The 13,185-nt window shown below is 40.6% G+C and overlaps 1 protein-coding gene across 1 annotated transcript in view; it reads left to right on the top strand.

Moving 5' to 3' along the window:
• The window catches only part of LOC128844521 (ectonucleotide pyrophosphatase/phosphodiesterase family member 7-like), a 44,985-nt gene extending 34,516 nt beyond the window's left edge, over nucleotides 1-10,469 (top strand). Inside the window, exons 3-4 of the mRNA XM_054042317.1 lie at nucleotides 2,576-3,202; nucleotides 10,128-10,469. Coding sequence (XP_053898292.1) covers nucleotides 2,576-3,202; nucleotides 10,128-10,469 — 969 coding nt within the window. The remainder of the gene's footprint in view (nucleotides 1-2,575; nucleotides 3,203-10,127) is intronic.
• Nucleotides 10,470-13,185: the final 2,716 nt, after the last annotated feature.

Here is a 13,185-nt window from a genome sequence, read left to right as displayed (position 1 = left end):
GTTAAGCTCTGTAAAGCATTTTTAAAGTGCTGAAACTCACTATAATGCACACAAAACCCATCAGTGACTGGGACCCTAATAGCTCTGAGGCCTCCAGCTTATTTGGAAAATAGCCCAATGGATAATAAATGAAATGCTGACAATGTGCTGATCCCAGCACAAGAGGTTGGCCCCCACTTCTCTTGCAGCAACAGGCAGGTGGTGACTTGAAGATTCCCCTCCCACACCCCGCCACTTCCCAGGTGCCATGCGCCTGTCTCTCCACCACCCAATCCCTCCTTAACACCCACTTCTTTCACTTAGCCCTTCATTGCAGATCGCTGTTGACTCTGGTCCTGAGCTTACCTCATTGAAGTCAATGGGACTCTTGCCACTGATTTCAGTGGAATGAATGAGAGTTTAAAGTCTGGGAGCTTTAGAGCAGGGCTCACCCTTACATGTGTATAATGCATCTCCTCAAATTATATTGCATGCCCCACAGATGAAGGGCCATGTTTATTGGAGATAAGTAAGCACTATGTACAGAAAGCACCTTCACCCCTCAGAATCCATCCCTGCTCACATGCTTCACCTTATAATCATTTAAATTTATCTCACACTATAATTTAAACATAAAAACAAATCCAATGACCTTGAGCTAATCAGATTGTGGCCAAATATACCGCACAATCCCTTTGCTTGTTTGCGCTTCCCTTCCTCCTTCCTTTGTCTGTATTCTGACCATTTATATTGAAAGCTCCTCGAGTTGGGGAAAACATGTTTTCTTTGATGTCTATAAAGCAGAATGCCCACCAACAGCATCAATATAAATAATTCATAGTGCCATATAATAAAGTTGAACAGATTTGGAAAAATTGGTATTGTCACCAAAAATTCAAATTTTTAACACCAGCATCATCTGTGTCCTACTTTCTGGAGCAGAGTCATGGAAATGAACAATCAGAATGAGTTGATCTTATCAATTTCTAAGTAAATGCCTACGGAAGATGTTCAGAGTCCATTAGAAAGAGTTTCTTGCAACAACGGAAATTCTAAGTAGAACAAACCAATCTAAAGCACCAAATATGGCAAGATAATTACAGTGGCCATATTTAAAACAGGTTTTAAGATTGCCACCAACATGACCTCCATGGCAAGTGATAATACAGATACCACTTGGAAAGAGAAAAAGTAGGTAACCTAAAGAAATATTATGCAAAATAGAGAGAGAAGCCAAATCCATCAACATGACACGCAAGCCTGAACAAACCAGCACAAGTGGTTTCTCCCAATAAGTGGGAGAAAACATGGACACTCTATGCCCTGAGGCTGTGAGAGGAGAAAGAAAGAATATATAATATGTAATGTGGTTGCAGACAGGCCACCAACCAATAGTCATATTCACTGTAAATATGAACTTTGGTTGGTGACCTGTTGTGTCTTTCATGTTATCCTGTGCTTTTCTTAAAACCCCAACTTCTGGTATCATGTTATTTCATGACAATCTCTGCTTTCATTAAAGATTCAATTTCTAGTCCTCAAGGTGGCAGAGGAAAGCTGGAAAACATGAACACCAATTGCTTCAGAACCACAAGACAAATGAAAAGAAACCAACATTACTTATGATTTTTATTAGTCCAATGATTTTGGGAGGCCTGACTCATGAATGTTGAATATTTGGGGTTGACCTTCCTGGATCCAGTTGTGTGATGCAAGCTTACCACTATTAAAAGGGCAATCAGGTAATTCTAGAAGTAAATCTCTCTGAACTTGGCAAAAACTCCAAGATGGATCTGGATTCAGATCCAAAGTCATCAGTTTAGACCTTTTCCTAATTATAATTCTCAACTCCCAATCTCTCTCTGCCTGTGTCAATGTTCCTGCACAACCCAATCCAAATTCTCACTCTCCCTTCTAGTTTTGTTCTTCAATATTTCTAGTTTCCTTGAATAGCAAACACTAATATTCTATCATCCAGATGTGCACATAATTCACTAAAGATATATTTCATGCCTAACATTTTTCAGTCAATATGGCTCCAGGTGTACAGCCTGAAATCTTCCTCGTTGCAGCACGAGCTTCTTTCATGATGCACTGCCAACATGCTTCAATCCTTTTTTGAATGGGGTAACTCTGGATAGAGGGAATGAGAGAGAAGATAGTTGGTTTTCTATGTAACTTTACCATTTCATAGTGAGTCTACCACCAATGTTCCAATGGTATCTATAGCAGTGATATTTTGGTGAGGATCTGGGGGACAAGTAGAGAGGAAGTAGGGCTGAGAGTGGATATATACAGCCAATCTACACATCATTCATCCCTTAAGAACTAAGATGAGACTGCAAGTTTATTTCACATATGCCATCAAATTATGTTAAATGTTATTTTTAAGATATATGCTTTGTATTTGTCCTAAGAGCTATGCTCATCTACATTTTCTTGCATTTTATATTTCATACACTACACTTAGCTCTTATGTTTTGAAATCTGTTTAATATACAGGTATGGTACGCAGCTGTCAGAAGTAACTGACGTTATAGATTTTGCCCTGTTATTAATAGTACAAATATCACCTTCCATCTATTCAATTTTTCAGGGGAAAAAAACAGCCTCATTCCATTATCCTGGCGGTGGTGCCACTTACAAGGGGCAGTCGGTCGACAGAACTCTAGTAGAGTCATTTGATCATCCTGACAGCAATGAGACAGAGTGGAGAGAAAACATCGATATGGTTATGAGCTGGTTTACCAAAGAGAACTTTGATTTTGTCACACTTTACTATGGAGAACCTGATAAAGTGGGGCACGCAAAGGGCCCTGAAACAGAAGACAGGAAGATTATCATTCAACAGATTGATAGGACCATCGGCTACCTTGTAGAAGCTATTGAGAAACATAACCTGAAGAATAAGCTGAATGTCATCATTACATCTGATCATGGTATGACCACAGTAAAGAAGAAACCTGAAGTACAGGAGATCTTATTGTCCAACTACATCAAATTCAGCAACTTGGTCAAGTTTGACATACTGGACTATGGTGGCTTTGGGATGATAACCCCCAAAGTAGGAAAAGAAGAGGAACTATATCAGGCACTGAAGAATGCTCATCCTCATCTAAAGGTGTATAAAAAAGAAGAGTTTCCTGAACACTTCCACTATGCGAAAAATGAACGAGTTTTACCAATCCTTGTTTATGGTGACCCTGGTTATAGTGTTAATGGGGTAAGTTCATTACTGAATCTAAAACCATAATCAGGTTTCTTGGCAGCCACAGAGTAACCTTTAGAAGATTCCACAGACAAGTCACTTTACAGTATTATTCACAAGTTGTAATTGGTGTTGGTTTTGCTCCATAATAAATTCAGCAATTTCCAGTGCTGGTAAATAAAACATGTATTTTTACCACATCCTGAATAAGGATGTATTAGCCTATGGTACTGATTGTAGCTTCTTGGGGTAGGGACTTCTTTTTTGTTAACATGGCGTTTACACAGTGCTTAGCGCAATTGGGTGCTGGTCCATGACTGGGATCCTAAGAGCAACTACTATATAAATAAATATGTACATACTATTTTATCCTGTTAATTACAGGAAAATAACAAAAAGAAGAACAGGAGTACTTGTGGCACCTTAGAGACTAACAAATTTATTAGAGCATAAGCTTTCGTGGACTACAGCCCACTTTTTCGGATGCATAATAACAATTACACCAACAGAACATTTTCATTGCTACTGAGGGATGAGATGGATTCTCCGTCTCTTGATGTCTTCCAATCAAGACTGGGTGCCTTTCTGGAAGACATGTTTTGGTCAAAAACAAGTAATTGGGCTCAATACAGGAGTAACTGAGTTAAATACCCTGGTCTGTGTTATACAGAGGTCAGACTAGATGATCAAATGGTCCCTTGAAATCTGTGAAACGATGGAGCCCATATTAAAAAACAGACTTATCGAGTGTGCCACCTAAGCTTTGCCATGAAGCCACATGAGCCCCACACATTTTATTTAATGAATTTTTGAGTTTTAGCAGGCTTTGAGGACTCTGGTTTGGAATTTGGAACAATTCACTTGCCTTAAAACCTCTGACCAATGGTGTCAAGGCTGCTTCCCCACTCTGAACTTTAGGGTACAAATGTGGGGGCCTGCATGAAAACTTCTAAGCTTAACTACCAGCTTAGATCTGGTCCGCTGCCACCATTCCCAAGTGGATTCCCTTCCCTGGGAAGCCTTGAGAAACTCTTCACCAATTCCCTGGTGAATACAGATCCAAACCCCTTGGATCTTAAAGCAGGGAGAAATGAACCATCCCCCCTCCTTCCTTTCACCAACTCCTGGTGAATACAGATCCAACCCCCTTGGACCTAAAAACAAGGAAAAATCAATCAGGTTCTTAAAAAGAAGGCTTTTAATTAAAGAAAAAGGTATAAATCATCTGTAAAATCAGTATGGAAAATAACTTTACAGGGTAATCAAACTTAAAGAGCTCAGAGGACCTCCCTCTAGCCTTAGGTTCAAAGTATAGCAAACAGAGATAAACACTCTAGTAAAAGGTACATTTACAAGTTGAGAAAACAAAGGAAAACTAACACGCCTTGCCTGGCTGTTTACTTACAAGTTTGAAATATGAGAGACTTGTTTAGAAAGATGTGGATAACCTGGATTGATGTCTGGCCCCTCTCAGTCCCAAGAGCAAACGAACTCCCAAACAAAGAGCACAAACAAAAGCTCCCCCACCCCCCCGCAAGATTTGAAAGTATCTTGTCCCCTTATTGGTCCTTTGGGTCAGATGCCAGCCAGGTTACCTGAGCTTCTTAACCCTTTACAGGGAAAAGGATTTTGGAGTCTCTGGCCAGGAGGGATTTTATAGTACTGTACACAGGACAGCTGTTACTCTTCCCTTTATAGTTATGACAAATGGAACCTTGTGGACAATCAAAACATTAAGCCATTTGGGGGATTTAAAATGCCTGGTCTTTTGAGGTGCTCATTTAGAGAAACAGGGTGAAAAGGGAGTCTGAAGGGTTTAAAAAAAAAATCCCAAGATCCCACCATTGATTTCAGTGAGCTTCAGATCAGGCCCTAAATGAGTTCCAGTAAAGTTTATGAGCAACAGAGAGTCCTGTGGCACCTTTAAGACTAACAGATGTATTGGAGCATAAGCTTTCGTGGGTGAATGCCCACTTCGTCGGATGCATGTCAAGTTTATATTCAGCCAGCATTTTATTCTAGGAAGGCCAGTAAGAATGATATCTTCAATTCATCTTTCCAACTTCATGTTAATAAGTTATGGCATCTGAATGCCATGTCTTCTATAGTACATAGCTGAATCTCAAAATACAGGCAAGTGTAAGGATTCCGGTGAGACACCGTGTTCACCTATAAGTTTGCAGGTTTAAGAACATAAAATGATTGACAGATTTTCACATCAAATTCATTTCCTGTGAAAGTTTACACTATTAACTACATGGACACGATCCTTTACAAAACCCAAATCACACACATTCCCTAGCATTTTGTTTTTTCTCTCATCCTACTACAGTACCATGCACTTTCAGGGAGCTTGTTTTTAAAACTATCATTCTTTTCTCTAAGAGAAACAATATCTTCATCCATGGATATCATCTCTTCACTACTATACTTGCTATGAGCCAAAGACTTCCGTCCTCATTCAGAGGACTAGAATAAAACTCCCATTAACTAAAACTCCAATTGCATAGCCATCTGGGTTCAGATGAATTGCTGGAGTTCTGCAATGTGTCAGTTAGACGTTCCTATTTAAAAATATTCTTTATAAAAATGAGGGTTGGGTGTTTTTTGTTTTTGTTTGTTTTGTTTTTACTATCCTAGGTGGAATTGTAGAGGACTAATTTTGCATAAGCCTCAGATTGGGAGTACTATACGTGCAAATCACTTAATAAGATGAGACTTTCAACATGCATACCTCCCATGCTTATTATTTTCTTAAATAAATCTATTTTATGTAGAAATTTATCAGTGTTGGTCATAGTCCAAATTTGCATTTGTTGGAAAAGTTTGAGCGGAACTGGATGAACTCTAGTTGAGTTATGCACATATGAACAAGTTACAATTTTTCCACACATTCATATAAAATTTTTGTGACCATGCAATTCCAAAACAGCTGGTCCTAGAAGCTGCACACTTGACCACTTTGTAGTTCTCTCTGAGTCTTAAAAAGTAAATCAATCAGTTAAGAAGATTGAAAGTTATGATTTTTTTAATGTGGACGTGCACGTGCATTAGGATTTCTCTATGACTTTTTAATGTATTTCAATTAGACAGTTGTTAAGGAGGCTCAGTTATAGATAGCTCAGTTCAGGACAGCTATGAATTTATCCTGAATATTCTTCAGAAGAGAAAATGCTACATATGCACAGCTTGGCTAAGACTCATCCATTTCCCAAGGCTGACAGCTAAGCTCCTGGGCTGAGTGGAATGGGAGAATATGCCCATGAAGCAGAGCTTCCTGGGCCACAACCTCTGTGATGCAAACTGAAAGAGCTTCATTGACCTCAGCAGACCTTAAATCAAACTTGGAACTTTAGAAGTTAATGAGAGAAAAGACCTATTAAGCTAATCCAGATTGGTCTGAAATTGTCCAAGTGACAGAACTACTTCCCTTGGGAGACTATTCCACAACCTAACAGACCTCACTGTCAGGAAGTTCAATGGCAATTTCATCCCATTACTCCTAATTAGACTTATTTGGTCCATCCTAAACAAATTCTCTCTCCTTGTATTGTCATGTGCCAGGTATTTTTAGACAACTATGTCTCCACCAACAATCCTAGCTGTCGCTTACCCAGCCTACTTTAACCAACATTTAATTATCGTATTCCTTTCATTGTGATCAATCCCTCCAGCGCCATGCTCACTTTCAGAGCCCTTCCCTGAACCCCCTCCAATTTCTCAGCATCTGATCATAGGGTGCCCACAACCAAAAGTAGTATTTTAGATGTGGTTGTCCCAAGAACTGTACAGAGAGAGAAACTAGCACCCCTCTGCATGCCATATGGAGCCCTTGAATGTGACAACCATAGCTGTATTTTACTGCCATGTTACACAGAAAACTCTTACCTCACCTACTGCCCACTATCGTGCCAAGGGCTTTATTGCCTTCCAGGTTTCTCCTTCTCATGCAGCATGTGTGGTTGGGGTTATTTCCCCCTAAATGTATTTATTTGCATTTTTCTACCTTGAATCTCACTGTTATTTACTTTGCCCACATGTCTAGTCTATTCAGATCCCTTTTGCATTATTTATCTCCTCTCACCATGCCTCCCCCAGCTTTAGTACTAGCTGAACATTTCATTAATACTCTGCTCTTGTAGCTCTAAAGATATTAAGTAGGAACACACCTGATTTCTTTATGCTCAGATGTCCCATGTAATCCCTAGACTGCTCCTTATCTCTTTTATAAACTATCCATCACCACGTGACAGCTATCCAAACTTTGTCTTCATTGTTCTTGTGGCAGACATTTTTAAAAGGAGTACGAACTATTTTAAACCACTGTTAATTTCATTCACGGCTTGCTTAGCAATAGACCTGCATGCTTGTGGAATGGGCTCTCTGCGCTAGCAGCAGCAATTTTTCTTCCCACCCACAAGGTTTCACTTTTGAGGTCTCAGAGGCATCAGTGTCATACAGAAGAGGCTAAGCTCAAGCTACAACCCACTTCTTTGTCAATTGGGCATAGAGCCCTGCCTTCTCAGAACCATTTCTGTCTCTTATGGAGTAACTTCTACGGAGTTCCCGGTCACTCCTCTGAGTGCCTGTCAGAGGCTCAAACCCTTTTCCCCTCTTGCTTACCTCCACCCATGGATGATGGCAACAAGTGGTAACCTATCTGCCTGCTGGCACTGGGTCTCTGTACCTAAAGTGAGGCCATTTTCTTTCATGGACTTTTCCCCCTGGTGTATTTATTCCTCCCTGCTCCCCCTTCCAACTATCTTCTGCTGCTATTCACTTATCCATGCAAGCCTTACTGACTTGGTGTATTCTTGTGGGGTTGCCAGCCCTCTTGTCCTTTTAAGCTCAGCCACTTCTTTTAAGTTTCAGCCCAGCATTTGCGCTTTTCAGAAGCAGGGGACGCTGTGGAACTTTAATGATGATGTGTTTGGGGATTCGCCCGCTCTCCTTTTCACTGTGGACACACATGGAAGCGTGTTTGAGAAAGTTATGAGCAACTGAAAAGGAAATTGGAACGTAACTTCAATTACAGCAGACAAACCACCGCCTGTTTGTTAATTAGTTTGCGGGGTTGAGTTTTTTATTTAGAAAACTAGATCAGTTTATACAGTAGGTGTGATGGGGCAGTCTAATGAGGAGAGCAAATGCAGTGGAAATCAGGTATCTCACGTTCTATTCTCTTTTTCCACTCACTTGCTGTGTGAAAGACCTTGGGAGACCTGCTTAATGGCTCTGAGCCTCAGATTACCACTTTGTATAATTGTGAGTAATTTGTTTCCATTGGACTTTGAAAAATCATCCTCAGAATTCTAGAAAGTAATATCCCTTCCCTGACTCTAAAAAGACATACTAAGGGATCAGCTCTTCCCTGTTGCTAAAATAGAGTTTCCTTCAGTCGCTGTGCAAAAACACTGTCATTCTCTTCCCCACATAGATACCTCTATGCAATGAGTATCCATTTGCCCATATTGATATAACGAGTATTTTTCCCCTCTGTTGGGCTGATAGTTACATGACAGATTTGGGGGAGATAAAAAGCTATAGAGCTTGTCCTATAAGTGGTAGACAAACACTCAATAATCTACACTATAACTTCCAGTTTTGTCCTCAGAAGTTTTGGTCAGCTTAATCTGAGCCAAAATAATGAGCCTACAGCTACTTTATGGAGCAACGGGGATGTACAGTGGCCAGTGAGGCAGTTCCTAAGGTTTGCTGACTGCTCATGGTTAGAATTTAAATCAGACGGGAGATTTGGATTAGACTATTTAACATTTGTTGTTATCTTTGTGTATTACAGTTCTGGTAAATTGCACTATAACATTTTTGGAGCAATACCTATTTTCTACAATGGATCACTGCAAGTATTTTAAGAATGCAAACCACCTTTTCCTAAGATTTTTCTAGGAAGTCACCCTTTCTGCATATCAAGATAAATGGAATCAGGTTAAAGCCATAAACCCAGTAATAGAGTGCAAAGGTTTGGTGGAATGATACTCACACCACTGTTATTTTTGGCAATCTTACATGTCCTGCATTATCACAATCCCCTAATATTAAAACAAGTTAGCTCATCTGTGGCTTTCCCATAAGCCTCCAGTAGAAGGCGGAGCATTGTTGTGTTGCTCCAGGAGCACTTTAGGAAGCAGATTGTGACTTTCAGAGTCACAATCTGCCTCCCAGTTCCCCAGCTGTGCAGATACTTCCCCTGGAGATGACCTATACCTGCTACAGCATATTTTCCCCATTGTGCCCACATAGCTATGCAAGCCAGTGCATTGTGAGGGCAGGAGCAAAGGCTCTACCCACTCCAACAGCTGGGTGGAAGCCAATGTAGCAGCCCCATTGAGACAGCTGTCCTTCCCATGACCTGGATAACCAGCACAAGGAAGCATAAGGTGCTCCTTGCTTTCTTGCCCTGCTGCATAAATCAAGGCACAATCTGGCCTTAGCATCCAGAGGGGAATCAGGTGTATTGACCATTGTCAGAGTTACGACAACATTTTGGCTCCATATTTTAATAAAACAAAGAAAGTGGATGTTTTGGGGTGTTATCTGGAAAATCTAAAGAGACACATGAGCGGGAATTGTCAAAGCTCAGTGTTACACCAATCTAATGCATCAATTAGCTAACACAAAAGCACATTCTTGAACCTAATGCTTTTCTTCACACATTTCTTACTGAAATTGCCTTCCACCTCCCTTAATTCCCTTGCAGTTTCAGCTGGCTACTGTATTTTCCTTCACTGCCTCATTTAAGTTTGTTTGTATTGCTGTGTGCTATTATATAGCAGTTGTATTTCACCCCAGAAGCAGAAGCATCTTCAGATAGGACTAGTGCCTAAGTGACTGCTGTATGGGATATTAAGTTTGAGTGGGCCTTTGGGATGAAAGACACTAGATAAAGCTAAAACTGATTGTTGTTTTTTTTTTCCCCCAGAGGTTTATATTATATGTTAACAAAGGAGATCATGGATTTGACAATGAGGATATGGACATGAAGACAATATTCAGAGCTTTTGGTCCTGATTTCAAAGAGAATTACTTAGCTAAGCCCTTTGACAGTATCCACATTTATCCACTGATGTGTAAACTCCTGGGCATCAATCCACAGCCCAATAACGGATCTCTAGCATTTACAGAGAAAATGCTCATTGATACTTCACAGCCAGAGCGAAACATCCTGCTTGTTGCTATAATTTTAAGTGCCATAGCAGCGGTGCTTGTGCTAATATTCATCTCATCGGTGACTTATACTGCCATCCAACGAAAGAAGGGGTAAGTACAGTTTTCTTTAGGGCTTGGATAGTTACACTAGGGGAAAGCATTGGAAGAAGGGAGATGAGAATTAGGAATCTTGGGCTCAGATATTACAATGCTTGGGACCATGTACACACACAGACAAAAAAAGAAAAATCTTGGGGCTGACATTGAGTCTAGGACCCTGAATAGGTCATTTAACTTTTTACTCAGCATTTCCATCAGTAAAAATGGTTACCAGTAGTTACTATACAAGGTACTCAGTGTAGTAATGGGCATCATATATCTGAGCACCTTTAGACTTTAATACAGCAGTTCTCAAACTGTGGGTCACCAGGGCTGACAAACTTTCTGGGCCCAGGGCTGAAGCCGAAGCCTGAGCCCTACTGCCTGCGAATGAATCCAAAGCCTGAGGACTTCAGCCCTGGGCGGTGGGGCATTGACTTTGGCCTCCTCACCCAGGGTGGTGGGTCTTAGGTGGGCTCAAGCTTTGGTTCTTCCTTGTGGGGGTCGTGTAGTAATTTTTTTTGTCAGATGGGGGTGGGGGGATCACAGTGCAATGACGTTTTAGAACCCCTGCTCTAGGGTATTCATCCTTATCACACCCCTGTAAGTTAGGAAAGTATTATCCCCATTTTGCAAATGGAGCACAAAGCAACCAGGTGACTTGCCCAAGGTCACACAGGAAAGCTGTGGGTGGTGAAGCAAAGAATTTAATCCAGGTCTCCAAGTCTCAGGTCAGCACGATGACCACTGGGCAATCCTTTACCCTCGAAAAATAGGGAAAGCCCTACAAGCCTACCCTGAGCTCTGAAAGTCCAGTCAGATTTCCCTGCCTTCCTCCACGTCAGCACCAGTAATAAAGAGGATGTCATGAAGCTTTATTTATTAGGCCTCAGATGACTCTTAAGATGCTTGTGTGAAAGGTGCTACATCAGTGCTACACATGCCTAGATTAGCCAGGTGCTCTTGTGCCCGAAGCTCATGCCTTAACATTTAGCATTGAGTCTCAGAGCCAAGTGCCATACAATAGACCTGACTCTCCATGTCTTGCACCTTGTAGAGCCATTTACATTTGTGTGAAGCTGGTACGTAATGCTACTGGTCTGATTCAGTAGCATTTTATACCAACTTCACACAGGAGGAAATGGCTACACAAGGTGCAAGACAGTGGAATCAGGCTCTACTGTTTTAGGGCGTGTCTGCACAGTAGGGTAAGTCACCTCCCACCCTCAGAGTTCATTACTAAAGCACACTAATATTTTGTGCACTAATTGATCTGTGTAGACCCTGCTGGTGCTCTGTAATGCAGCGCTGTATGAAACAGCACTCTGTTAAGGCACACTAGAGAACCTTTAGTGTAGTCTACAGGGACCAATTAACATGTAATAAGTTATAGAAATTACACCTTTGTAAAGCACATTATGTGACTCTGTAAACAAGCCCCTATTTGTCTCCCCATGAAACAAAGCAGTCTGCCCTCTTTGGGCCTGATTCTCCTCTCTCTCACTCCCGGCAACCAGGGGTAACTCCACTGAGGCCAGAGTTAGAGGGGTAAGACCGGAACTTGACCCTTTACAGGTATGAGTTGTACAGCAGCAAATGCAACTGTAATTAAAGGCGAATATCCAGTTAGAAAGTTATTTTCTGGTCAGATGATTATTTTGCACCTGTTCTGGAGGAGTGACAGCGAAATACATTGTCATAATGAGCTTTTTATAGAATATCGTCTGAGACTGCTAAGTGAGGCCCAGAAAAAAAAAATTCCTCCATTCAAAAGTTACCTAATGCAAAAAGGAAACTTCTGTATCCTTTCCCTCTTAAGCTTCCATAGTATAACCTTTTTCCTCAAAGCTACTTTATGACAGCAATAATAGTCTATCTTGTTCTAGTTTGATAAGAGACTGTGCCATAAATCCCTAAGTTTTCATTACTGATTAATTAATATTTATCTGTGCTAAGGAATGTAATGTTGTTGCACTTGAAAAAAAAGAATCAGCAAATATGAGATTTATTTTAGGAGGCACCAAGTTGTTCATTGCAAATCATGTTTTATTCACGCCTTTAAAATATACAAGACACCAAAAATTGCATTTCCACTCTTTGAAATCTCAATAAAACATTGGTTCAATCATTTTCCAGTCATAATTTAGTCATATTTCACACTCACATTGATTATTCTGGATGAAATATATATGTGAGCATTATTACATTCAATGGAAACATTCTAGTAAACAGCATGCATCTATGGAATGCTTCATTATTTAGGATTCTCTCAGCCAGCAATTATGAGGACCATTTTTCTTGTGACAATATAGAAGATGTCAAGAAGTTTTAATTTTGTTTTATATTTCTTTAGTTATTTAAAAAGGGACTGCAGTAGCATTAACTATAGTACCAAGGGGTCTGATTCCGGGCAGGGAAATAGCAAAAAGTACCCATTTAACTTTATTACGTTGGAGCCTGCTAGAAAGTCACAATACCTGGTTCCTGGGTCCACTCAGGCCCAAGGAGGTAGAGTTGCCCAAACGGTGTAACAACCTCAAATTTCACAGCTGTTTTCCACATCCAGCTTTGGATTGTAAGACAATTCAGGCTGGATTTTCAGTGCGCTGAATTCTTACACCATCAATTGAAGTCAGTGGGAAATGGAAGGGCTCATAACCTCTGGAAACCAGGCCCTTGAGGGTAGGTCTACACTGCAAAGAAAAGCTCACAGCACTGAATCTCAGAGCTCA

This window comes from Malaclemys terrapin, chromosome 10 (genome assembly GCF_027887155.1).
Source record: "Malaclemys terrapin pileata isolate rMalTer1 chromosome 10, rMalTer1.hap1, whole genome shotgun sequence".
In the NCBI taxonomy this organism is placed as follows: Eukaryota; Metazoa; Chordata; order Testudines; family Emydidae; genus Malaclemys; species Malaclemys terrapin.
Note: the sequence above shows the minus strand (reverse complement) of the source record. Positions and strands in the feature narration are given on the sequence as shown.